General features: G+C 42.8%; 1 protein-coding gene and 1 long non-coding RNA gene across 4 annotated transcripts in view; one reads left to right on the top strand and one right to left on the bottom strand.

Moving 5' to 3' along the window:
- Positions 1 to 733, bottom strand: part of LOC112843468 (uncharacterized) — a 3,399-nt gene extending 2,666 nt beyond the window's left edge. The window contains exon 1 of one of the 3 annotated variants that reach the window (XR_003215825.1): positions 629 to 733. This is a non-coding gene — a long non-coding RNA (uncharacterized LOC112843468). The other 2 variants (XR_003215824.1, XR_003215823.1) reach the window with 2 other exon arrangements.
- LOC100704084 (inactive phospholipase C-like protein 2) overlaps positions 1 to 25,921 on the top strand; it is a 26,536-nt gene extending 615 nt beyond the window's left edge. The window contains exons 2-12 of the mRNA XM_005453809.4: positions 8,334 to 8,435; positions 8,622 to 8,771; positions 8,997 to 9,157; positions 10,249 to 10,717; positions 10,815 to 12,023; positions 12,479 to 12,728; positions 12,825 to 13,111; positions 15,688 to 15,891; positions 18,821 to 18,896; positions 24,396 to 24,505; positions 24,687 to 25,921. Of these exons, the coding sequence (XP_005453866.1) occupies positions 8,334 to 8,435; positions 8,622 to 8,771; positions 8,997 to 9,157; positions 10,249 to 10,717; positions 10,815 to 12,023; positions 12,479 to 12,728; positions 12,825 to 13,111; positions 15,688 to 15,891; positions 18,821 to 18,896; positions 24,396 to 24,505; positions 24,687 to 24,869 (3,201 nt within the window). The 3' untranslated portion in view covers positions 24,870 to 25,921. The remainder of the gene's footprint in view (positions 1 to 8,333; positions 8,436 to 8,621; positions 8,772 to 8,996; positions 9,158 to 10,248; positions 10,718 to 10,814; positions 12,024 to 12,478; positions 12,729 to 12,824; positions 13,112 to 15,687; positions 15,892 to 18,820; positions 18,897 to 24,395; positions 24,506 to 24,686) is intronic.

The following is a 25,921-nucleotide window of genomic DNA, read 5'->3' as shown; positions in this document are numbered from 1 at the left end:
TAGAGAGCGGCACGACCAGCAGTGTAGAAACGCCACGCCGATACTGTGTTGTTGTTGATTTAAGTGAGAATAAAAGCTCCACCGAGCCGTGCGCAGATGTGGCGACTTATCACCAAAGAATATCTCGCCAACACTACTCGATAGAATCAAGTTGTAATCTGGAAATAAACTGTTAACAGAATGTGTCACAATGCAGCGTAACTTCCTGACCGTGTGTGCCAAACACGCAACAATCAGGCCCCTCATCTCACCTCGTGTGTCGATGTTGCTGGACGAAGGCATGCTGTGCATTAAGATGCACATCAGGCTAGTTCCTGTCACACTGGACATGATTGTGTGTGTGTGTGTGTCACATATTTAGAGGACAAGTGTTGCCCTTTGGGCCCACGACTTCAAACCAAAACTTACAGTTCCAAATTTGCTTTGCCATTTTTAGCCATACAGCATCAAGCAGTGTCACCTAAAGGCATCCTGTCAGTGCAAGACCGGAGTAGGAGCTAATAGGTGAAACCACCTGCTGCAGCCTTTGATTAAAATGGGAAATTACATTCACTCCATCCTCTGTGGCTCACAGTAGACTACAAGACCCCCCACCCCATGTTCAATTAACCGCTCTGCCCACACTTACCCGAGTGTCCACGCGAGGAAACGTTTATTGAATAAAAGCCTTCAGACTTAATCATACCCCCCCATACACCCACACCCACCCCACTGAAACAGCGTTTCAGATATTGCCAGATCAATAACATCTAATCAATGAGTTATCCCCTGAGTTTGTCCTTTTATGGTTTTAGGCCTGCCTCTAGACCTGTGGGAGGTCTCGTATTGATCTCCGGTTGCTACTTGTCTCCAGAGCTGCTGCCTGTAAGGACTTGATTATTTGCACATGCCATCGTCCGAGTACCATTCGCTGTAACTCAGCAAGACAGGAAGCCGGCCTGTTGGCCAATTTCCTCACACGGTTCGTGTTGCAATATTGCTATTAGGGCATGAACAGTTGGATATGACAAGTCACTTTCACTGCAACGCACACACACACACACACACAGGCAAATGTTTCTCACTTCCTCGCCCACACACAGGCCGGCTCCTGTCTTTCTTCTGTTACCCTGGACGCCGTGGCCAGCTTGACACAAAGCATTAAAAAAAATTCTCTTTGCTTCATTGTGGGTCACAAATGTTGTCCAAATACCTCCTGGCGAGGGCCGCACCTGATACACAGTGCCACGTTTGATGTGTGATGTTTAATGGCTCCGGGACATCCCTCTGACCCACTGCTACAATGGATGGTGGTGAAGGACAGCGTGGGAAAGCTCGCTGTACGCATCACATGCCTCCTTTGTGTTGAAGCAAAAAAACAATCATGCTTTGGTGCTCGCGTTTATAGGGTTCAGAGGGATGGAGCTCAGTGTAAAAAAACAAAACAAAAACAAAAAACCCCAGGGGTTATGAGTGGATCTGTCAGCACAACAGCAAAACACAACACTTGTTTGCTTGACTATGGCAAAACACAGGATTGCTCACAACAGGAGTCTGGGTGGTATGTAGGTAGATAAACAGGAAGCATGACATTCCAGAGCGGTTTTAACAGGAGTCAGGGATTCATGTCCTGCGTTTGTATGTTCCCGGTAGCTTCGGCTGCAGTATCAGGAGGTCTCAGCAACTGTAATTCCTCAGTATGGGCTTTATTCCATCTGCAAATCCCCCTTTTTTTTTTTTCCTGCCGTGCTCTCATGTGTATGATCAGGAGTTTATGCCTGCTTTGAGTTCATCTTGATGTAGATAACCATCAGGTAGTCTCCGAGTTTCAAACACCACACACTTGCACAGACCTGCCTTCTAGTAAAATACAGCTTGGCGCAGCTGATATCTGCTTTCCACTTCACTCATTATTCATGCCAACATAACTTTAGAAAACACCCGGAAAGTGTTGCTGCATATTTGTATGAGTGTGTGTGTTTAATATGACACAAGGCGTATGTGTGCATACTGCAGTCCTATACAAACTGTATATATTCAAAGATTTTTGCTTTTTTTTTTGTATGAACTGATTTTCCTCTGCATTTATAAATTATGCAGTGTGTTGTAACACTTACACTTGTCTGAGTAAGTAAAGGAGCCATTTGACATTTTGGATTACTCTTCCTTTCTCGCCAAGCATTATATTAGAAGACAGACAGCACTTGTATATCTATTAAGCCTGAATAATGGTCCTCTCGGCCCTGTGTAAACACTGAAAGCAAAAAGCAACAGCTCCCCGGGTTCCAGGTGTAATTTGTAACAGTCAGGTAGGAGGTTGGTATTGCTTTTGTAGCTTAGCTCTCATCAAGACAACAAATTAGTTCCACCTACCAGATATATTGTGAAGTCCCCCCCCTTGCCCTCATGTGTTGCCAAAGCATCGATGACCTCTTGGGCGCATGGAGACAGGACCAGTGGGGGTATTCTAGCAGCAGATACTTTGGCTTCTGCATGTTGTGGCTTCTGTTTGTACGTGTGGATGTTCTCACATGTGGGTTTGAGGAGATGGGAGGCTGGTTTAAAGCCATGGGCGCTTTGCGGTAGTGGGGTGACTGCTGCCGTCAATGAGCATCATTACCATGAGGACTCTGCTTGATCTGCATCAATGTCTTGATGGGTTGTGTGCATCACAGTAACATCTGGCTTTATTGCCAGGATCCAAGGTTTCCCAGCAGCATATCGCTTTGTAATGATAAATGTCACCTGAAACGTCACCTGAAACTGGTTTTTAATGTTGTGGCTGGCTGGTGTATAGAGTGTGTGTATACACATTATTTGCATTTTCTACTATGATCACGTTCGGGTGTGTGCCTGGAACGTGCGTGTCACACTGCGTGTTTTTCAAACTGAGGGAGCAGCATTTGCTGGAGGTGCACACAGCTGGGGAGGATAGCTGTTGGAGTTAGAGTGAGCCCCCGAGCATCTCCCACAGTTCACATCAACATCTTTAGTCAGCTTTGTACCGCTTCAGCCTGCATAAGCATGACCCTGCACAGCACGAGGAGGGGATCAAGCTTCCTACCGACTGTGACGGAGCTGCAGGAAATTCTCCCTAATAGCTGACAGCTCATAGCTTTGGCCGCTCCACGCATGCATTCTAAATCCGTTGCAAAAGGACCCCATACATGTGCAGCGACAGGTGCTGATGAGTTACGTGAGAACCTCACTTGGCTATGCACTTGCAGGTGTTGCCCATCTTAAGTCTTCAGCAGCCTGTTCTTGGTATTAACGACCCCGCTCTTTCTTCAGTAAATGCGTCTCTGACGTTTGTCAGCTGAAATTGTGGTTATCTTTCTGACAAGGTGACCTTTTTCAAGTCAACCTTTTGCTTGTTTCACTTTGTGTGTGTGTGTGTTTGTGTGCGTGTGCGCACACATGGGACTTCAAAAGGTTCTAAGCGTAAAAGAGCATCTGCTGCTCTTCTTGCCACAAGGGCAGGTGTTCATAGTCAGAGCGAGCAGCTGAGTTACTGCGAAGGCTTGCCACATTTTCCCATACATGGAGCCTCAGACAGAGCTGACCACACGCTGCTTCGTCTGCTCTATTTATCTCCAGGGTCCTGGGCTCTGTTGCGGCCACACATGTGCACCCGACACCCCACTCAACGCACAGATACCGAGCATGTGAACACGAGATCAGCGTGCGATTAGCCTGCCTTAATGCATGAAGAATTGGCCTGATTAGTGCAGCAATGTGCAACTGTTTAAATCATCAGCTAAGGCGAGAAAGGTAATTGGTTCAATTAATATATAATGTCAGAAAGGGGCCAAAAGCGGTTCAGTCTTTTTTTTCCAATCAACAAAACGTCTCCATATACATGAAAAATATAAACAGTCCTTTCATTAGAGAACCAGCTGTTATTCACCACATTTTACTGTGGTTCTAAATCACATCCTTGCCCCCCTGGTTGCATGGCGCTCCAGGGTAAGAGACCCTTGGAGGAAAAAAAATCTATGCTATTAAGAGTCCATAATCCACTGTCAAGCAGTCCGGAGGCAGGACCCCTTTCCAGTTTTCACTCCTCTAGTCTTTTCCTCTCACTTAAACAGCCGTCTTTCATTCTATTTCTGTCTCATTTAACAAATCAAAGACAACTTCCTTTGATGACCTACATCTTCATCCTGCTAGTATGATGTACCAGCTATGTCATCTCGCAAGCTCATACATGACACAGTGCACTCGTTTTTTTTTCTCTTTTTTTTTTTCGTCTGACTAATGAAAACACCGTGCTGCACCGCGCTCCTGAACCCTGCAGGAGACCATCAAGTGCAAATCCTCTGATCGTGTGCACTGAAGATATTCAGCAATCAAGCTAGAGAACATCTTTATCTATTTCTCTTTGCACTTGTTTTTCAGAAGTTTATCTGCTTCCTCTTTCCTGTGTTAGCTAGAATTTGCTGTAACATCTCTCTTACTCTCTGTGTCCTTCCCTAAAAACTGCCTCTAGTGTGCTCTGCCTCGCAGTCCCTCCCATTTCGATCTATCCCTGTATCCGTCCATCCATCCATCCCGCATTTCTCCATCTGTTCAGTCAGTGTCGAAATCCTAACAGGGACATCAGTAATCTCATAGTCTCATGATAATCCAAATCTATCTGCAGTAATCTTTTGTGTAGTTTGGACAAATAAAAACTTGCAGACAAAGCCTCATTTAAAAAAACAAAAAAACCCCAACAACTTATTTTTCTCTTAGGTTATTATATATCCAGCCTTTTCATATCGGTAGTGTTCGTTGATAGTGGCAGCCAACTTTTATCCAACTAACCGTCATCTAAAATAAAAATCATGATGAAGGGTTTTTAGCATCTTTTCAGCGCGTGCTTTGGTATTAAATGTCAGTGAATTTGCAGTTTTGGTTCTCGTGACTTTTTTAAAAAAAAATTTTATCAGTTGTTTTTGGTTTCAGGAGGAAACTCCAACACTTTCAGTGTTTTTAAAGCCCATATGGTACAATAGATATTCAGTTCATGCATCTTGCCCATGTGAGCAACCCTACCCTTTATCTACTTTTCGTGCAGTGTGGAAGGACAACTGCGAATGACTGTTAATGTGTCAATAGTTTAACAATTAAGAAAGATTGTTAGCCTGCATGGCTGGTATTGCAAAATTATGAGAGATCAGTTTCTTCACAGTCATGTTCATGACTTGTTGGTCACATTGTTCAACCTAAAAATAGCCATATCGAGTAGAAGGGTTTCACACGTTAATTTTTTTTTCCGCTCTGTCTCTCCTCTATCGTCACTTTACTCAACTCTTGGTGGAGCCCACAGGAAACTCTCTGTGACGGGCTGACAGGCTTCCTGTTTTGAAGCGCAGTTGGTGGTTTTAGAGGCTCATCTCTGTGTGTGAGAAAATAAGGCCGACTGAGACATACAGTATAGAAGTAAAAAGTAAATGGGGAATCTTATCTGGGAATGGAGGCAGAACTGTTTTTTTTTTTTCTTTCTTTTTTTCTTTTGTTTGTTTGGTTTTTTTTCCTCTGTGTGCGTGCTTGGCTGTTCCAGTCTGATTTAATAACGTGCATGTTCTTTTATTTTTTTTTTCTTCTAAGAAAAATCGATGTGTTTGCATTTGCATTTTTATTCAGTTGTTTATCCACTTGCGGGGTTAACATTTGTCCTCCAGTTTTATCTTGCCAAAATAATTTATTTAGCACCTGACGTCAGTGCGGTGTGGTTTGATGTTTAAGCTCTTTGTCTCTTTCTGTCAGTAATTTATGTCAGAGGATAACAGGGGTGATCCTTCAAGACGGCACCCACACGTGAAAAATCTTCAATCACGGCTTTTTGCAAAGCATGGCAAGGATTTAGTTTGTCGTAATCTCGAGTCTTGCTAGTGGTCAAGTGACGTGCTAATGACAGTAGAGAGATGATAATGATGGGTAATATGTGCATTGCAATTGGGTGCAGATCCGACCACAGAGAGAGACCCTTACTGGTAATGCCACAGACAGGAAGAGATGCACATTGAGGCCTGTCAGTGCAGTGCATGATCGGGTGGTACTCCACACTGCTGTGCAAAGATCCATCCATCACCATTTTTGTTTTCCGTGCCTCGTTCTGGGTCACTGGGAACTTTGCCAGTTTTTCCAAATTAATTATTTTAACAAGACAGAATCTTGATTTGATTTTCAGATTTCCTCCCTGCTGATGCATCTGAGCCTTTCTAATTGAGTTAAATTTAGAGGTGTCGCTGCAGCGGTGCACAGGGGTGTGGGATTTTAACGAGAAAACGAAATCAGTTACAAGCCAGTGTTTTATTGTGTAAATGAATTTGCCTGTTTTGCTTAATGTTTTTTTTTTTCTTTTTAAAGGGCTTAAACTGACAGTTTTTTTCATTTTTTCTTTTTCATCCTGTATTTTTCATATTGGAAGGGCATCTCCTCCACACCCCCTCTCACTCCCTGTATCATCCCTGCAGGCACCAGGGGTATTTTTAGAGCACTCCCTCATTAAAGTGACTAAAAAAAAAGAGTTATTGTGATTGGAAACACTTTCCTGTCCTAATGAGGCGATTGATTCTGTGAGGATTTGGGATGGTTATGTGCCCTTCTTTCCTTCTGAGGGGAGCGTCTTTGTCCTCTGTTAATTATGCCCACCCCCTTTATCACGTGTTCATTCATATTCCTCAGATGAAATACAGCTCCCTCCCCCCTTTTGCCCTCTCTCTCTTATCTCTTTTTGCCTTTCATGTCCGCTGGTTTTCCTTCATATCAAGTGCTGCCGCTCTCTCCCCTCATAAAAGACACAAGTGCTCTTGAGGTTCATATGAAGTCTTATTTGAATGAAACCAGAGTTGTGCAGATGAGCAGGGATTCATCAGCTGCCGATCAATATTCACATATATTTGCTCTGAATGCGAAAACATTATGCTCCTAAGCAGCAATCTGTTAGACTTGTATTTGAAAAGCTTTTATTAAAAAAAAAATAATGTAAGAATTGTGTGCTTGTTAGCTACGGAGCAACAGGGTGCTGGATTTGATCTTCCTCTGTGCTGCTTTGATTCGTTCACTATTTCAAAATAACCCTCGCAAATATATGACCCTCACTTTAACGCGACCTTTGCGATTGGCTGTCCCTTGCAAACAGGTTTGCTGTGCTAACAGCCACAGCTGTGTGCCATATTAAGGATATCAGTTCTAATTGTGGATCATAAGGCATCATCTAAATCAAGAAGCTTTTTTTTTTTTTTGACTTACAGGGAGTACTTCCACATGTGGTGATCGCATCATTTGAAACTGTGGTCATGTTTACCCACCATAGTGCTGCTGATCATGACTTAGAGTAGTTCATGCACCCAAGCAGATGGTGGATCGATTCCCTCGGCTATTCCAGTATTTTGACATGCCCACTATGTTGGGCAAGGTACTGAAGCTATCAGCGTATGTGTTTGCACAAATGCTCTGGTACAGACAAAAGTGCTTGTATGAATGTGCGTCTAAACTGGTGAATGAGGCTTGGAGTAGAAAAGATCTATACAACTTCCAGTCCATTTATCATTATAACAATATATGTATAAGACATAAATAAGGCAAAGGATAGTAGGTCCACTTTAAGTGCATAAAATATTGATTAAATAAATTAAGAAACAATCACTGGCATGATAATCTGTATTTAAAAATTAATGGGTAATTGCAGTCCTACAATGTTCTATTTCTCATCAATTACATTTTGCCTCCTTGCTTGTGAGAGTCACCAGCAGGTTGAGTTTGTGGGTGTTCTCAGGCCTCTCAGCTGTAATTAAGTTATCCTGCTCATCTTTGGAGCGTCAATTAAATCTCTGATTTCATTTAATCAGGACCAGTATATCCATTATTGAATATATTTGCCCACATATATGCTCTTATCTGCAAGCATAAGGCTCTTTGCGGGGGCGACATCTGATTGGTCAATAAATCAGATGGATGAGCTGTGATGGTGTGCTCAGATAAACCGATTGGGTCGGCCTGTGTCATTGTGGAGGGGCAGAATTAGAATGCTGGAGCCTGCTGCTTCCGTCTAGTCAGGTGTGATTAATGGTGAAGAGCAAGAACGAGCAAAGGCTTTTAGCCTGGTATCAGGAAGAACAATAACAAATTGGGAGGAGGTGGCTCTATGAGGTAGACACAAAAAGCTCATTTAGGTATGGTTATATAAGCTGATATGTATTTTAATCCTTTGTGATCCATTCAATGCTGAAAAACTGTTGTCATGACTAAGCAAAGAGTACTCTTCAGAGGGATTGCTGTCTGCCTGAGTCATTTTTCTTATTATTATTACACCCCCTTCTCCTCCTCTTTATCTGTCACATCCTTCTTCTCCCCCTCCTTTTCAGGATGGATCACGTGCTGGTCGGGAGAAGAAGAAGACTGTGTCCTTCAGCAGCAGTCTGTCAGAGAAAAAGATCAGCAGTGCTTCTGATTGCATCCACTCGATGGTGGGTCAGCTACCGTGAGAGCCTTTACATAAAATATAAGCTTTACATAGCTGTACATGAAATATTTAAGGTAGTATCCATGCATCAAGGGTTTCGGGTAGATCAAAGTATACCTTCCAACATAGCTGAAGTCGACTGAGCTCTACTCTGAAAGTTAGTGAGTGATTAACCATATCTGGTTTCCAGGTTGAGGGGAGCGAGCTGAAGAAAATCCGACCCAACTCCCGTGTTTATCAGCGATACTATCTCCTTGATGCCGGCCTCCAGGCTCTATGCTGGGAGCCATCCAAGAAGGAGTCAGACAAAGCTCGGATCTCTCTCTCCTCTATACGTGAGGTCAGTGTCCAAGAAAAGGGAAAGACTTTTCTAAATCAGCCCACCATGGATTTTGTTTCACGAATGCCTCCTTAAGTCTTTTAAAATGAATTAGCTGTACAAGTTTGTAACCATTTCCGTACGGTGGATAACAGTTCATTTGATTTTATTGAACCTGGCATATTTTCTTCTTCTTTTTTTTCTTCTTCTTTTTTTTCCCTGATCTTCGGGTGTCTCAAATTCCAGGTACGGACAGGTCGTAACACGGAGACCTTCCGCACCAGTGGAGTTTATGACCAGATTTCAGAGGACTGTGCATTCTCCATCATCTATGGAGACATTTATGAAAGCTTGGACCTGGTTGCCAACACTGCAGAGGTGGCCAACATTTGGGTTATTGGCCTGAGGTAAGACACAAAAAGAAAGAGCAGTTTTACATTGTACACTCATTCTTAAGCTTTTAATCCTTGTGTGTTTTCCACCTCTTAAGCAGAATACGACAGCACAAATATGTGAATAAATAAATAAATAACCAGCTGTGTGTGAAATTTACATAAAGCATCCTAAGCCTATTGTTTTGTAGTTACTCAGTTTAGTCAGAAGGACTAGTTCAAACATAAATTTAAATGTTTTTCTCCTTATTCTTTGTTCATATTAAAGATGCCTACGCTCAATATTGAGATCAGTGCATGTGTAAGTAGTCCCTATGAGCCAAAATCTTCAGACTATCAAAATAGTTTGTTTCCGGCAGTGTTTTCCTGGTGAGGGAGAAGTGAGCTTGTTTTGCACATTGGATGTACTAACAAGGTTTAACAAGATAAACACGGCTTATTTTGGATTTTAATTCATGCAAAGCTAGTCTAGTAGAGTTCAAAAGCTATGTGCCCTGTAATTCACACTCATTGTAAGCCAAACGTTTGGTAATAGACTTCATCAAAGCTCATCCCTGTAATATTGGCCATCTCTGCAAACAATGTGCATGTTGACAGCCACCGTGTTCCATCCATGTTTTAGTCAGGCTGCTTTTATTAATAAAGCCCAACAATCCTCTGGTGGTCTGACTGATGTTACGGTGAACAAGAAGTGACGAAGGGTTTAATGTGTGATTGAACTGAGATTTTTGTCTTGCAGGGAAGGTTAAGCAGATATAAAGTGTGTTTTTCTTTCATGCCAGTTCACTTTCATATCTTGTCACTTTTCTTTTATCTTGTTCTTTTTTGGTATTGATTGTACTGAGATGACTGGTGGGATTTTGCTCGGTTGCCTTTATTATGTAGTCCTTTTGAGTTTTCTTTTTATGAAAGCTTGTGCCGTCAAACATGGCCGGATTTTAAATTGATTTTACTGCTGCAGTAGTTGTGTTTTATATTTCAAGCACTGTGCGAGATGTCTGAAATATAAATTAAAACGGAAATGTTTGTGCTGTAGATTTGATCATTCATACCAAACATATTGTTTCCTACAATAGCTCAGTGCTTCTACATTTTTCTGTCTTTAGGTATCTGATGCAGTACGGGAAACATACCCTTGACATGCTTGCTAGCAGTCAGAACAGTCTTCGTCTTGGCTGGCTGGAGCAGTTGTTCTCCTCTGCTGCTAACCAGGACACACCGGGAGACGTGACAGAAGGGATTCATTTGGAATTGGCTATGAAGCTAATACAAGACGTGAACCCTGGGGTGAACAGTGGCAAAGTGGAGCACAGGTTTAAGGAGCTCCAAAGACTCAGAGAGAGGATGTGCGAGCTTACGATAGATAACGGATCCGGACTTGAAGACAACAGTGAAAACAAAAAGCTAACGGCAAGAAATGAGCGGGTCACCAAGCAGGAGTTCATTGAGGTCTTCCACGACTTTTGCACACGTCCTGAGATCTATTTTCTCCTGGTGCAGTTCTCCAGCAACAAAGAGTTCCTGGACACCAAAGACCTGATGAGGTTCATTGAGGCTGAGCAGGGCATGGCTCAAGTGGGTAACGTAGCTTTATCACACAGAAAATTCAGGAGTACTTGGACAAATATAATCCTAGTCTGTCTAATGTCTGTTTACTCTTCTTGCCCTCTAGGTGAGTGAGGAAACCAGCCTGAAACTCATCCAGGCTCATGAGCCATCGGAAGAGGGGCGGGAGCAGGGATACTTGTCGTTGGACGGCTTCACTAGCTACCTCACTTCGGCGGAGTGCCACCTCTTTGACCCAGAGCATAGCATCATATGCCAGGACATGACTCAGCCTTTGTCTCACTATTATATCAACTCGTCCCACAACACCTACCTCATCGAAGACCAGTTTCGAGGCCCCTCGGATATCTCTGGCTATATCCGTGCCCTCAAGATGGGCTGCCGGTGCGTGGAGTTAGACGTTTGGGATGGCGCAGATGAGGAGCCGCTGGTGTGTACTGGCCACAGCCTCTCCCCGCCGCTGTTGCTGCGCTGTGTGTTAGAAGCAATCGGAAGGTTTGCCTTCGCAGCATCGGAGTACCCGTTAATTCTCTGTGTTGAAAACCACTGTTCACTTCGACAGCAGAAAGTGATGTGGCAGCATCTCATGAGGATTTTAGGGGAAAGGCTGTACACAGATCCTCCGGATGAAGAGGCTTCATACCTTCCATCCCCGCACGCCCTAAGACATCGAATCCTATTAAAGGGTAAAAAGCTAGTGCCGAGTTCTGATGGGGAAGATGGAGAGGTAAGTGAGGAGGATGAAGGAGCAGATATGTGCCAGAAGATAAAGGCAGTTAATAGTGGAGGGGCAGCGCCTGGAGGAAGTGAGAAGGACACTGTGCAGAAAAGCGTTGTCACGTCTAGTCCTTCGAGCGTTCCCCCCAAACGTTTCCAACTATTGAAGGAGCTCTCGGACTTAGTAAATCTTTGCCAGTCTGTCACCTTTATTGACTTTTCAACCTCATCCAAAAGCCAAAAACCTTGGGAGGTGTGCTCTTTTCACGAGTCTTTAGCAGTGCGTCTTGCTGGCGAGAGCCCCAGGGACTTTGTCAACCACAACAAGCACTTCTTGTCACGGGTGTACCCCAACCCTATGCGTATTGACTCGAGCAACATGAACCCCCAGGACCTGTGGAAGTGCGGTTGCCAGATAGTGTCAATGAATTTTCAGACAGCAGGACTGATGATGGACCTAAACACAGCCTGGTTCCGGCAGAATGGGAACTGCGGTTACGTTCTGCGTCCGGCCATCATGCGGCAGGAGGTGTCTTACTTCAGCGCTGACACCAGAGACACGGTGCCTGGTGTGTCTCCGCAGCTGCTCCACGTGAAGGTGCGCAGGAATAATGTGTAGACCGCAGAAATGTGCTCCCTATAAAGTTTACATTTTCTAAAATTTCTGTTATAATGTTTGAAATTGCACTAATAATTATTATTATTAGAACTTTGTCCTTTGAAGTTTTTCCCTCATTCCTTTGGGTAACAATCTAATCCCATAACATGGCAGAATGACATACCCTTATACATTGCATTAAAAAAAGCCATCAGTCTAGCAAAGTTTATTTAAACATCTGAACCTTTGGATTCAATTGGACAGTGCATGCTTCTACTTTTACTTCCAAGCAAAGTCAATCATATAATCTAGCTTAACTAGTTTATTATAAACAAGCAGTTTATAATGACTTAAACAGTTCACTCATTTCATTTTCTTAATAATTTCATACTTCAATGGCCAAAACGACAAAGATCAAAGTTGTATTAATGAAATGATCTACCTTTCGTTTGCAGGTCATTAGTGGCCAGAATCTGCCAAAGCCCAAAGGTTCTGGGGCTAAAGGGGACGTGGTGGACCCATATGTATATGTGGAGATCCATGGCATCCCAGCCGACTGCACAGAGCGCCGCACTAGGACTGTGAGCCAGAATGGAGACAACCCAATCTTCGATGAGAGCTTTGAGTTCCAGATCAACCTGCCTGAGCTTGCTATGGTTCGCTTTGTGGTGCTGGATGATGACTTTATTGGGGATGAATTCATAGGTCAGTACGTTTAAGTTTTATACTTATTTATGAGTCCCACAGCTCCTGTGTAGCAACCATGAAATCAATGCATATGTGATTTCCCCACCACAACAGGTCAGTATACAATACCTCTGGAGTGCCTCCAGCCTGGTTACCGACATGTACCCCTGCAGTCTCTGACAGGAGAGGAACTCCCACACGCCAAGCTGTTCGTGCACGTGGCCCTTACCAATCGCAGAGGTGGAGGAAAACCTCACAAAAGGGGTCTGTCAGTACGCAAGGCCCGAAAGGGGAGGGACTATACAGCTCTGAGGGACTTGGGAATTCGAGCAGTGGATGAAGTTTTCAAAATGGCTGCTCCTCTGCTGAGAGAAGCCACTGATCTGAGGGGAAACATGCAGGTGAGGAAATGCAGGCCAGCACAATGTCACCATTTAGTTTGGGATCAGCTTTAGTGTTTTTTGGGCCATTTCCATGGTATTTGGAACCAGAAGTGCAAAACAATATCTGTTCACTCTTGCTGAGGAAGAAAACAAGAATATAGTAAAATGTGTCATTCTACAAAACGAGAACGTGTGTGTGTGTATGTATATATATATATATATATATATATATATATATATATATATATATATATATATATATATATATATATATATATATATATATATATATATATATATATATATATATATATATATATATTACGTATTCCAACAAATTGAGAAGGGGTCGTCTTTCAACATAGAACTGAAAACACAGGAAAAACAGCTTGATCAGAATCTTAATAAAATGCCATCCTCTTCCTCCTCATTCCTCACTCCTTCCTCCTCCTAGTCAGGCCTCTAGCACATGAAAACGTACATAAACATGTTAATTGATTTCCGATATTGCCACAATTACTTACTGTCAGCAGATTAGACATGCAGCCCTCTCATCTCTGGATTAGCCAGCTAAACAACAACAGCTGGTTATAATCTAACATTATGCCAGCTAATGTTAGGCTCTCTCTAATAAACAGTTTGAGTACATTCTCATATGAGTCAATCATATGAGTGTTTATTCGCTAAGTGTCCAAGTCCATCAATGTTAGAGACATTGCAGCTTGCAGAGGCAGCAGCTATCAGAGGCGGAGGGTGGTATAAATAGTGGTTTTTACCAAGAGAAAACTTGTTGATATCCTCAACAACTCACCTGAATATCGCTGTTATTGTACAGAATTGACTGACCCACTGACTAATCGACACGTACTGGACTCCTTTCACCAAGTTTTACAGCTTTCTCCCAAGTAAATAGATGAGAACACCCAGCATATTGACAGCTGAGGTAAACGGCAAACTGACAGCCTACACTCACTACAGGTGAACGGTCTCCAGAGTTATTTGTCCTAAAGCAGCCACCATAGCTAGGATTAGGTGCTTGAACTGAGAGGAGTAAGAAAACAGAAATCAGTTGACTGCATACTTCAATCTAATGACATCTAGTGGTAAGATCTTACACACTGTTGTTGTTGAGAAATGCATCCCCCAGCTGTGGTGGAGGAAACTGACCATAGAAAGTAAAGTTGTCTTTTTGTCTGCCAGTTTGTAAACTTGTTTGTTTGACCTGCAAAATTCTGCATTTTAACCATGGGAATCCCCTTAAGACTGAATTGATCTGTTTTTCATGAGGAAATTAAATTACAGTTAAACATTAATAGATAGAAGTTGATCCATATTTCACTTCAGTTCCATTTTTATTCCATTTATTTATTTTTTATAGTGCCAAGTAACAACGATAACAGTCGTCTTAAGGTGCTTTATACTGTAAGGTAAAAACCCCAGAGAAAATCCCAACAAACAAGCCCCTATGAGCAAGCACTTGGTGATAACAGGAAGGAAAAACTCCCTGTTAACAGAAAGAAAGCCCTTGGCAGAACCAGGCTCAGAGAGAGGCAGGCCTCTGCCATGATCGGTTGGGGGTGAATGAACAAAGACGGGATAAAAGACACGCTGTGGAAGAGAGTCTGAGAATAATAATAACTAATAATTAAATGCAAAACAGAGAATACAAAGCAGTGAGTGAAGAAGACACTGTATATTGATATAAATATATCAATTCACATTGCACTAAAGAAGCTTACACAGGTGATAAACAGAGGTGAAGACTTGCTGAAGGACAAGTGACGAGGTCACCGAAAGAGTTGAATTTATTTTATTGAAACGTGGAGTTTGAGTAATAAACTATCAGCCTCTATAAACTATTAATAGAGGTTAACCTTAAACTCTGAAACTATGTGGCAGAGTCCCAACATGGTTGAGCTGAAGCAGGTTGGAGACTTGGATGAGGATCTCTGAGTGACCAGGGTGAGGTCGAGATAAATGGAAGAAGAGCACTCAGGTTTATATCACCAGGGACAGAGGCTGATTAGCTCCCAGGAAGCAGGCAAGGAAATGATTAACCCAAATGCCCGGGAATGTGTTGAACTTGCACAGAAGCTTCATTGTCTTTCATTAATGGTCGAATTAACCTTTATGAACCAAGCGGCAGTTCTGTCTGTGGGTCCTTTTGTTACCCTATGCCAAACAGTAATTACATGTTCTCTCAATGTGTATGAGACTGTTGGCCATCCACATCTCTTGATTGCTTCCATTTCACTCTGAACTACTGCCACAGCACAGCAGCAGGAGAGCAATCAATGGGCGAAAGAAAATACAAATAGCTCTGTTGCAGGATTTGGGGTGTAGGGTGTGCATGTGTGTGACAGAGAATGAAACTAAATCAAGTCGCACACTTGTGTCGGAGAGTGTAGGAGAGATTTCACTATTTTTTTCTTTTTTTTTTCCACGCAGTTCAGTGCCTCTGTTTTTTTTGGGGGGTTTTTTTGGGTTTTTTTTCCCATCCAATTATGAAAATGAATAGGAGATTATCATGTATTCTTATTTATCTGCTGATTAAATGTGTCCTTCCTCCTTTTTTCTTCCTTTCTTTTAAACAGAACTCAGTAGCAGTGTTCAGGGAGCTGTGTGGGGTGTCGGCTGTGGCTAACCTCATGCAGTGCATATTGGCTCTGAGCTCTAGAGTTTCAGAACCAGAGGGGATGCCTTTACTACTGTTTGACCTGCGGGACCAGTACCCCACCCTGGAGCCCCAGGGGTCTTTGCCTGATGTCCTCCGCCGGGTTGTCTCTACTTATGAGATGGTGAGAAAGGAAGAGACCTGACAGTTAATATTCTGTTTGTTTTCGCACCAGATAAAGGGCTCTATGTGACTCATAAACTGAAATTCATCAAAAGGAAGGAAAGACCAAACAAAGGCAACGTATCAGTCATCTCCCGAGCGCTCGGCTTGACAATGAAAGCTCCCCTCCCAAACAAAAGCTTCCTTTTTAGCCAATAGTTTCTGAAACCCGACGTGAGCTTTTCATTGTTATGTAGCGGGCAACATCCCCATTTGTTCAAGTCTCATAAACACGCCGGCGACATCCTCACCTTGACCTAAAGCCACTTTGGGTTTCCATCCAAAACGAACTGCAGAGTTTCATTCACCAAGTGGTTTAAATGACTGAATTTATGTAACAGTGTCTAAAAATAAATCCAGTCACTGAAGAAGAACTTCCCCCGTGGAAACTAACACAATGAGAGGAGGGAAAAAAAACAAAACAAGCAGGGTCAATTTGTCTGCAAGTTAACTCTTCATTCAGTCGATAAGGCAGGGTGAGTTAGTGTGTTGGCGTGGGTTTTCCTGTGTCATAACTGAAAGGATGCAGTGTGTGAGTCTTTCTTTCCATCCTCGCTTTTATATCACACTTTCAATAATTTTCCCTTCGGCTTTTGCCTGCAGGGACACCGGCCCTCGTGGACTGAGATTGCCCACCCCTGCTCTGGGGTCTCTTTGTGAATGTGGCTGTCCGGCATAAGTGGGTTTTGTACATCTGTGGGCTAGCATTCAGTGGAATGGTTTGCCTGTGTTGCAGTGTTAAAGTGTTGCTGTGGTGAAGAACGCTACGCCTCTGTTTTTTTCCTTTTTCCTTCCACCATCTGCCTGCCTGCAGCATTATTTCTTGAAATTGATATTTGCTCAAAGTGCACTTGTTCCCGTTTCATATTAGATCTTTCCCGGGAATCTCTCGGGCAGGATGATGGACAGTCGGTATGAATTGCAAAGTTAGCAACGCTATCGGGAGAGTATATGAAATGTGTCTGCGCAATTGTGAATGAGAAAAAGAGAATTGCTGTCATGGAGAAAAATGAATGGGTTTCTTCTTATTGAGTCATGATTAATGTTTAGCAGGATGATTTGTAACCCCTTAATTTAACCACAGCTTGTCAATGCTATGCATCTAGCCTCTGCACAGACACAGGCTGTCTATTTGTGAATTAGGATGTAAGCAAGTGTGTGTGTGTGTGTCTGTGCGTGCATGCGCTTAGCCACACTCGTTTCCAGCCGAGCAGATCAGAGTTGCAAAAGCTCCCGCTGTTGCTGAATACTATTTGCATAGATTTGAATGTTGTTCACATAAATGGATTCCACACCTCAATTCTGGTGCCTGCCGAGAGCGGTAAACAACAGAGACGGCAAAGTTTGAATGAATGAATCTGCCTGTGCGTGTCTCTCTGTCTGTTTGTATTGCTGAACGAGATCTGGTCATAGTAATGTTGTGTGGTTAATCCCATATTTGTTGAACAGCATTTTTTTTTTTTTTTTTTTTTTTTTTTTTTTTCCCGCACATTGTGGGGGTCAGATCCGGGAAGGGTTTGTGAGAGTTGATCAGAAGAAGCTACTTGTTTTCTCTGTCTTTGTGTGTTTGTCTTGTGTGATCATGTTTAAAGAGCTGCCATATTAGTCTGTGGATGACTTTATTTGCATGCAGCTGTCAATTTCCAGTCATCAATTAAATGTGCGAACAACACATTGTTATTGTTGTTGTTGTTATTATTATTACTACATTCTTTAAGTTGAAGTGCACAGTGTGGTATGTACAGACAGTACTGTGCCGAAGTTTTGAGTCACCCCTCATTTCCTTAAATTTTGCTGGGAAAATGAGAAATATATCTGGCCATGATTATCATGCGCTTGAAAGTCCAAATTTATTATGTCCACCTTTATTCTTTAACACAGTCTGACCTCTCTTAGGTAAGTTTTCCTGTCATTACTTTAAGTAATCTTCAGGAATAGTTCTCCAGGTTTCTTGAGACATTCAAAGCTCTTATTTGGATGTTGGCTGCCTTTTTGTTTTGTTCTCTGTCAAGATGATCCCATACTGCTTCAGTAATGTTGAGGTCTGGGGAGGCTAATCCATGACCGATGGTGTTCCATTTTGTCTTTTGTCTTTTGTTTGTTTGTTTTTTGTTTTGTTTTTTTATCCAGGTTTGCTTTTGCTGTATTGGCAGTGTGTTTGGGATGATTGGCAACAGTTTCCTTTTTCAGAATGACAATCAGACTCTTTCCAGATTGTATTGCATGGTGGAGCAATACTCCATCAGTTTTGACAAGATGTCTAACACCACTTATTGAAACGCAGACCCAAACCATGACTGATCCTCCGCTGTGTTTTGGCATACCTCAGCCTTTTCTCCCCGTTTTCCTTCTTTAAAAATGGCTTCTTGACAGCCATCCTTTCAGAGAACAGCAGATGGGCCAACTGAAGGCTCAGATGTAACTGTCAGGTCTTTGCTGGATTTTTTTTCTTTAAGCCAATTCATTGTTTGCCCTCAATTTCTCCAGGTCTCTTAACAGTTTTTAAGGACACACTGCAGAGCATGCTCAGAGAAAAGTTTTTGGCTAATTTTGGGAATCATCTTGTTGTTGCAAAGATACAAGGTTCATCCCTTTAGTTAGATGCTTAATGCAATAATTCTTGGTCAGTAGATTAATTAACAAACGAACAAACATTCTTCTGAAAATGGATGAAAAAGCAGCCAAAATCCAAGAAAATCTGGAGAACTATTGTTCAAGAGGACTTGAAAGCAAAATATAAAGATCTGAACGGTGGCTCAAGACTTTTGCACAGTGCTGTGCACTATATTCCTCTTCAGCAGATAAGACACATTTCTTCAAAGTTAAACTCTGTGATTTCTTCTCCTTCATGCTCTTTAATGTGAATCATGTTGATGCTTCCCTGTCTGCAGATGGTCCAGGCGAGCAGAGCAGTGATGGAGCTCTCAGATGGAATCCACGACAAGATCCTGCATATACAGACAACAGGTGTGTAGGCGTGTGTGTGTGTGTGTGTGTGTGTGTGTGTGTGTGTGTGTGTATAAATGAGATTCTCCTATCTAGAGTGTGTGTAATGAGTATAAACCAGTCTATCTCCATATTTCTAGCATACTCCCACACAGCCTCTTTAGCAGTGCTATATAGATGGCTGCAGTGGCTGATTGCCGTCAGCTCCCTTCCTTTCCTCTCCCACTATATTTTCTCTCTCTTATCACCGCTGTTAGACAAGGTTAGATGAGGCTTTATACTGGCCCAGTTTGTCTGTGTATATTTTGGATGGGGGAGATTTTAAATTGGTGCAACTCCCATCATCCATCACCCATCTGTCTGTTAAGTGAAGGGCATAAAATCTGACCTGCCGATATCATTTCTGTGATCTTTGGCAGAGGTTTGTTTACTTCAGCAGTATCCCTTGGGTCATCTGACTTTAGTCAGCCAGACTGTTGCCATAGAGGCCATAAACAACCCCCTCAAACACATTGCTGCACACAACACATTATGCACATCATGTTCATCACCCCGTTTTAGTGTCTGGCTGTCACCCAGGAAACAGCTTGACTGACATTTAGACACGTTAACCGGTTTGGTGCAAAAAAAAAAAAAAGTGATAAACATTCACAGTGTATATGTATGACTCTGAAGGTGGTGAATTTCACAAGCTGCGCTTACAAATGTCTCACTTTTGTTTTCTCTTCTAAAGAACTCTTGGTATACATTAAATATTAAAGCGTCCATGAGCTTCGTAAGAATGTTGCAGTTTGAAATGATGCAAAAAATTGTTGGCTTTTCCAATGCCACCCTTGAGCAAAATATGAATAGAAAAAAAAACTACACAAGGGAGAACTCCAGTTAAACTCTAAGTCAAATGATATTCGGAGAGAAAGATGATGGTTCAGCTGGGGCCACTCCAGAGGAGAGACAAAGTATCTGACTGAGATGAATGTTGTTTACAACTTTGCAGACTCCTCCACTCTGCTCCCAGACAACTCATCACATCCTCCATTGGACTTTATTTTCTTGTTTTCGGGGCCGCTGCTCGACTCTGCGATCAAACTGCATTTGACATATTCATCTGTTTTTTCACAGTTGCGAGTATAGCGGTGGCCACTCTGTGCCGAGAGATCCCTAAAGTGTGTGTTTTCTGCACTCATCTGATAAAGAGCTGCTGCAGAGCCTTAGGCCTGATCTTGTGAGCAAAGCTCTTCCTGTGTACAAAGGAAATATGGTGATCAAGTGATCCCAAAGGCGGAGGTCCACCTCTAAGCCTGGGAAGAGGGAGTTGGCAGTGAGAAGGCATAAACCGGTCACTGGGGGGGGGCACGGGACGATTGGTGACAGAGATACATGGCTGGAAGTTGCATCAGCTGTTACAAAAGCCGTGGGAAGATGAAGGGGAGAGATGGATGGCTAGAAGGAATGCTGGGAGGAAGACAAGAACACCAAGGGAGAAGAAAGAGGAAATCCACTCCAGTAGATGGGTGTGCTGGGGAGGGGAATCCTCAGCTGTCACTAGTGGTATACATGTATATTTATTTAGATGTTTTTGAACTTACATTTTGTTAAGTGTGGAAATATTACAACACCGGCCTCAAAAGCTGTTGCTTTGCTGCCGTTCCTGCTCGCGAGCTACACTAGTTTCACTTCTGTCACACCCTGAAGTGCACAGGCAGCAAGGTGAGAAGTTAAACCTCAAAGAAAAAGCGAAAGCAAGATTCTTGTGGGTGTCAAGTTTCACATCTGTCAGAGACGATGCTTCATCACTCTGATTCAAATGCACTGTCAATTTTCACTGGGATTAATTTTTGCTGCTGTGAACACCTCAAATATAATTCCAGTCGGTCTCTCGGATGTGTGTAAAATCCAGCAGTAAAATGAATCTGTAAGGCTTGCCTGCTCAAATGAATGGGATTAAAAACTAAATGAAAAATCTAAACAAAGGACAGAAAAAGGTTCATTCTAAGCAGATGCTTGTGTAAAGCCCAGAAGTCCATCCCGTCTCAGTAATCATCAATCGTCAATAACAATTCTGCTTCTGAGAAATAACCTTCCTGTCATCTCATCCTGATCCCAGTTTAAGATTTTAAAATGCACTTTTTTTTTCTCCTTTCCCTGCATTGATCTTTCTTTGTGTGAAATAATGAGCTCTCAAGACAACAGCATAATCCAGAAGAAAATTTGATTGGCTCATAGGGAAAACTGCACACAGTAGTCCAAGCTTTGCGCGCCTTATCACCTGCTCTTCTTGTGTTTCTCCTCCCCGTTCTCAAACTGGACACGATCATTCGTCCTGGATTTATTCTCTCACTCCTTATTTCTTCTGAGAGTGTGGCAACAGGAGAAACGGGTCAGGAAAAAAAGACAATTGGAGAACAGCAACATTTTTCCTTCCCCGAGGACCTCTTTAAATTGGTTGTTAGGTAGTAAAATTATCTGAATTGCCGGGACATAAAATTTGGAAGAGTACAGTTTGTTCCTCCAGTATGGAGAGGTCGGTCACAGATGAAGAGCGCCAACAAGGGGTATAGAGTCATACCCACTTTTTTTTGTAATTTTGGGAGAACTTGTCCTTCATTAACCCCAGCTGATCAGCTGCTTTTTCCTCGGGGCGCTGGCCTCTGTGTGACTCACATCTGGAAGTATAGATTTTACACTTCATCAGATGCTCACAGCCCGGTCGTTTCTTGACGAGATCTCTGCTGGAAGTCGGATCGTTTCCATCTCAGTTGCTTCACGGTTCAGGCTGAGGACATAAAGTGACGATGACGAAATACCTGTCACATGCTGATTGGCTCGCCCTGAAGGCTATTTTATCTCTGGGTCAAGACCCTGTATCTGGGAGTGTTGTTTGCCTGTGTATGCACACACTGAACGATATTGGCTTGAAAAATACCTCCCTCCCACCCTCGACTTCGCTTGATTTCACAGGGAAATAGACACGCACGCGCACGCGCACACTACAGTGGCACGTAGGCTTTGAGTTGCCTAGCAACCACGCAGTAAAGGTTATTATTCAGGCAAGTTATGTAGGTGTGTGTGTGAATGTAGAGCAGTGACAGCGTATGTGTGTGCAGGTGCGTGTCCATGTTTGCAGACGTTTATTGACCGGGAAGAATCATGTGTCAGGGATGGGTAAAATAGACTAGCACCCAATCTGTTCACTCTTCTGCGTGTCTGTGTGTGTGTGTGTGTGTGTGTGTGTGTGTGTGTGTGTGTGTGTGTGTGTGTGTGTGTGTGTGTGTGTGTGTGTGTGTGTGTGTGTGTGTGTGTGTGTGTGTGTGTGTGTGTGTGTGTGTGTGTGTGTGTGTGTGTGTGTGTGATCCATATTTTGGCATGTCTAACGTCTAGGTTCTTGTTGATAGCTCACAATGATGTGTGCCCCATGTTAACCCACTTCCGGGTTTCCATGGTAACAGTGGGACAGTGGCCCGGAGCGGCCAGAGGAAGCCAGGAACACAACTCATTGCACACAGGCTAACTAGCTGCCGGCCTGACTTCTGTGATGCTGTCTTAATTTCTCTGCGTCTTTCTCCCTCAGTCTCTCAGACGCCTGGCAGTTTCATTGTGAAATCGGTTATTGTGTCTGATGTGACTTAATTTCCCCCAAAAGTTTGAAGACTACACAGGTATACATCCTCCACCTGTGTCTTCTAGAATTTGGTTTGTTAAAAAGTAAAAAATCCTTATCAACTCCAGGCTTACAAAGGTGAGAATAATGAAAAATGGCCATCAGTATTTACTGGCTGAACAGAGACAGTTTGTCAAATAGACCTCCTTAATGCGATCCAAAAGTAAGTGTAGAATCTTCTGGGGCTTAAGCTTGCAGATGTAATATTGAAACTCGCTGATTGACCCAGAGCAGAAAGATCATTGGGCAGATATGAACATTGAATGTGGGGACAGCTGAGAAAAGGTGATGCGAGAAGCTAAACATGCAGCAGAAGTTAAAATGTAGCTCCAAGTGTCAGTGCTTGAGGAAAAAAACCCATCAGAGACATCAGAGTGAGGCAGGGTGCACTCAAGTAAGCTTGATGTTTAGACTCATACTTACAGTTCTGAATTTGCAGCACACAAAGCAACTGACTGCAGCAATCACTTTGGAAAGATAAAACCCAGCAAGCAACGTGTGCGAGCTGTGGACCGAAGATTATCTGAACCAAAATTCAGTCACATTTATATACAGGTAGCACCAAATCACAGCAGCAGTCGCCTCAAGGCACTTTTATACTGTGAGGTAAAAACCCTCCAGTAATACAGGGAAAACCCCAACAGTCAGACAACACATTGTGACCAAGTACTTGGTGAAAATAGGAAGAAAAAAAAAAAACTCCCTTTTAACAGGAAGAAACTTCCAGCAGGACCAGGCTCAGGGAGGGGCAACTATCTGCCGTGATCAATATTGGCCCTATCCCAGCTGGGACAGGCTCCAGCTCCTCAATAACCCCCAAATGAATAACAGGTTTAAGAAAATGATTGGATGGATGTTCGAAAGGATAGGGCTGGCATCAAATATAAAAGGTCATGTCTGGACAGACATGCATGTTAACTGGAACTTGATTGATTGGTCGAGGCATAAACATTCAATCATAGTAATCGTGTAATTCCAGTTTTTGCCTCGATCTTAGTCAGATTGTGAAGCAGGTAAGCTTTAGTGCTCGAGAGAGACATGCCCAGCACATCCCTAGCATGATTATCTCGGTGTTCCTGGTAGATTTTGCTCCACTCTTTTGCTGTATCACTTAACAAAAAGTGGTGTGAAGGGGCAGCTTTTTTTTTTTTTTTTTTTTTTTTTTTTTTTCTTCAAATAATGGGGAAAAGTGCTTGTCTCTGTTTGTAAGCTAAATTATGCATGAAATCCTTAGAAAGTCAGAGTAAGGTCAGATGAAATGTTCTCATGTTGGACACAGCTCTGTGTGGATGTAGGAGACCTGAAGGCTACTGCGTCAGTGAATAATTGTTGTTCACCTGGGGAAAAAAATACAGCATTTCTTTTGTTTTTTCATAATGAGAGTCTAGATTGAAGTATGGAAGTAATTTGAAATAAATGCTAACATGCTCACAACAGTGGCACTGTGCAGATGTTTAGCAGCTGTTGTCATGTTAGTATGGCCTGTTAGCCATGTTGATTGCCTTGGAGAAAAGTGCACCGTGTTCCTGTAAAGCAGGGGTCCCCAATCTCAGTCCACGAGGGCCGGTGTCCCTGCAGGTTTTAGATGTGTCCTTGATCCATCACAGCTGATTTAAATGGATAAATTACCTTCTCAACATGTCTTGAAGTTCTCCAGAGGCCTGGTAATGAACTAATCATGTGATTCAGGTGTGTTGACCCAGGGTGAGATCTAAAACCTGCAGGGACACCGGCCCTCGTGGACTGAGATTGGAGACCCCTGCTGTAAAGGATGATATACTTTTTTTTTTTTTTAAAAATTAAACTTACGAGATTGGAACTGTTAGTCTGATCTGCTGTGGTTCTTTGCTTTTTGGTTCTAGCCATGGAGTTTCACGAAAAACTGCAAAGCCTGGGTACGAAAGAGGGGCTGAAAGGTTCCAAGGTCAGCCGAGCTGTTGAGCGTTTCAGCTGGAACATCACCATCCTTAAGGTCAGTTATACACTCATGCACTCTGAGAACCCCAACAGCCAATCGGGGCAGAGTATCAGAACATGTTTCAGCCTCTGGCTGGTTGCTCATACTTTGTTCTTTCAACATCCCTGCCCTCACCATCGTTCTTTGTAACCCCTGCCTCCTGATTTTTGTGTTCCCCATCATTCCTGCCACCCAGGGCCAGGCTGACCTGCTGAAACACGCCAAGGCTGAAGTCCTGGAGAATATGAAGCAGGTCCATGATGCTGCTCTGGCTGGAAACCTCACCAAGGAGAGAGCCGGATTAAGACGGGCGTGCTCCCAAACACGCAGAGGCCACAATGAAAAACTTGCAATGAGTACTAGAGGACAGTCGGCATAGCAAGTAGAAAAAAAGAGGGCACCTAGCTGCTGTGAAAAACTCTTTTCGTGTGTGTGTGTGTGTGTGTGTGTGTGTTACACTGTCTTAGTCTCCCAGAGTGGGCAAACTATCAAAGTGTTTTGTAGGCATTACAGAGAGTAACAGATTCTAAGAAAGAGAAACAGGAGAACTGATGAATGCAAGTCTTCAAAACGCAGCCACTGTAAGCTCACCTGTTACTGAACCCTCGAGCCAGAGAAGGCGGCGCACAGCCAAGGGAAGACTAATGAAATGCGAAGCTGCCGAGATGAATGTAGTTACTGAAGCCAAGGTTCAGCGGTTTGTACTGTATTAAACTGTAAATAAGCCAAATGTTTAATGTTCACTTGTTATGTGCAATGTTTTCTGAGGTCAGGGGATGATTGAAACCAGAAGACAAAAAACCTTTTTGAGAAATGGTGGTGACTTTTACTCCACAGGGATTAAATTCAGATTGGTGTGTAAGACGGCTTGCGTGTGAGTTAAAAGAAACAGTTTGTCAAAGAATGTGTGGATGTTCGAGGTCTTCTGTCATGACTTTGTGGACCAACGCAGTCTCTTTATGTCTCTCTAGATTTTGATTACCTGTCTTTTGGTCCCCAGTTGCTGCTCTTCACTCAACTTCGATTCAGTTAACTTGAGGTCCTTTGTCTTACTAAAAATCCACCACTTTGCCATCTTACTACTGTCTTACATACAGTATTCTATATTTTTGTATTTACATTAAAACAAAAAGGATTGTGCTAATGAACCCGGTGTTACAGCCAAAATGATCAACACCAGAAGTGTAAATATGTGCTTAGAGGAAACTAATACTGTTATGTTTGTGTTTTAAAACGCTGTACAGTATTTTATTAAGTAATTCTATCCTTTTACTGCAAAGAATATTTTACATAAGTTATTGATCCTGAATGAAGACATTCCAGATACATATTATTGGTGTGGATAAATGAGGCTCGACCAGTTCTGTAAAAGGTCAGTTCACGATTACCTTCCTCAGCAGTCAGGATGAAAATAAACTAGTTTTTAAATGA

Source organism: Oreochromis niloticus, linkage group LG22 (assembly GCF_001858045.2).
Source record: "Oreochromis niloticus isolate F11D_XX linkage group LG22, O_niloticus_UMD_NMBU, whole genome shotgun sequence".
NCBI lineage: Eukaryota > Metazoa > Chordata > Actinopteri > Cichliformes > Cichlidae > Oreochromis > Oreochromis niloticus.
The sequence above is the reverse complement of the archived record's forward strand: the minus strand, read 5'-3'. Positions and strand labels throughout refer to the sequence as shown.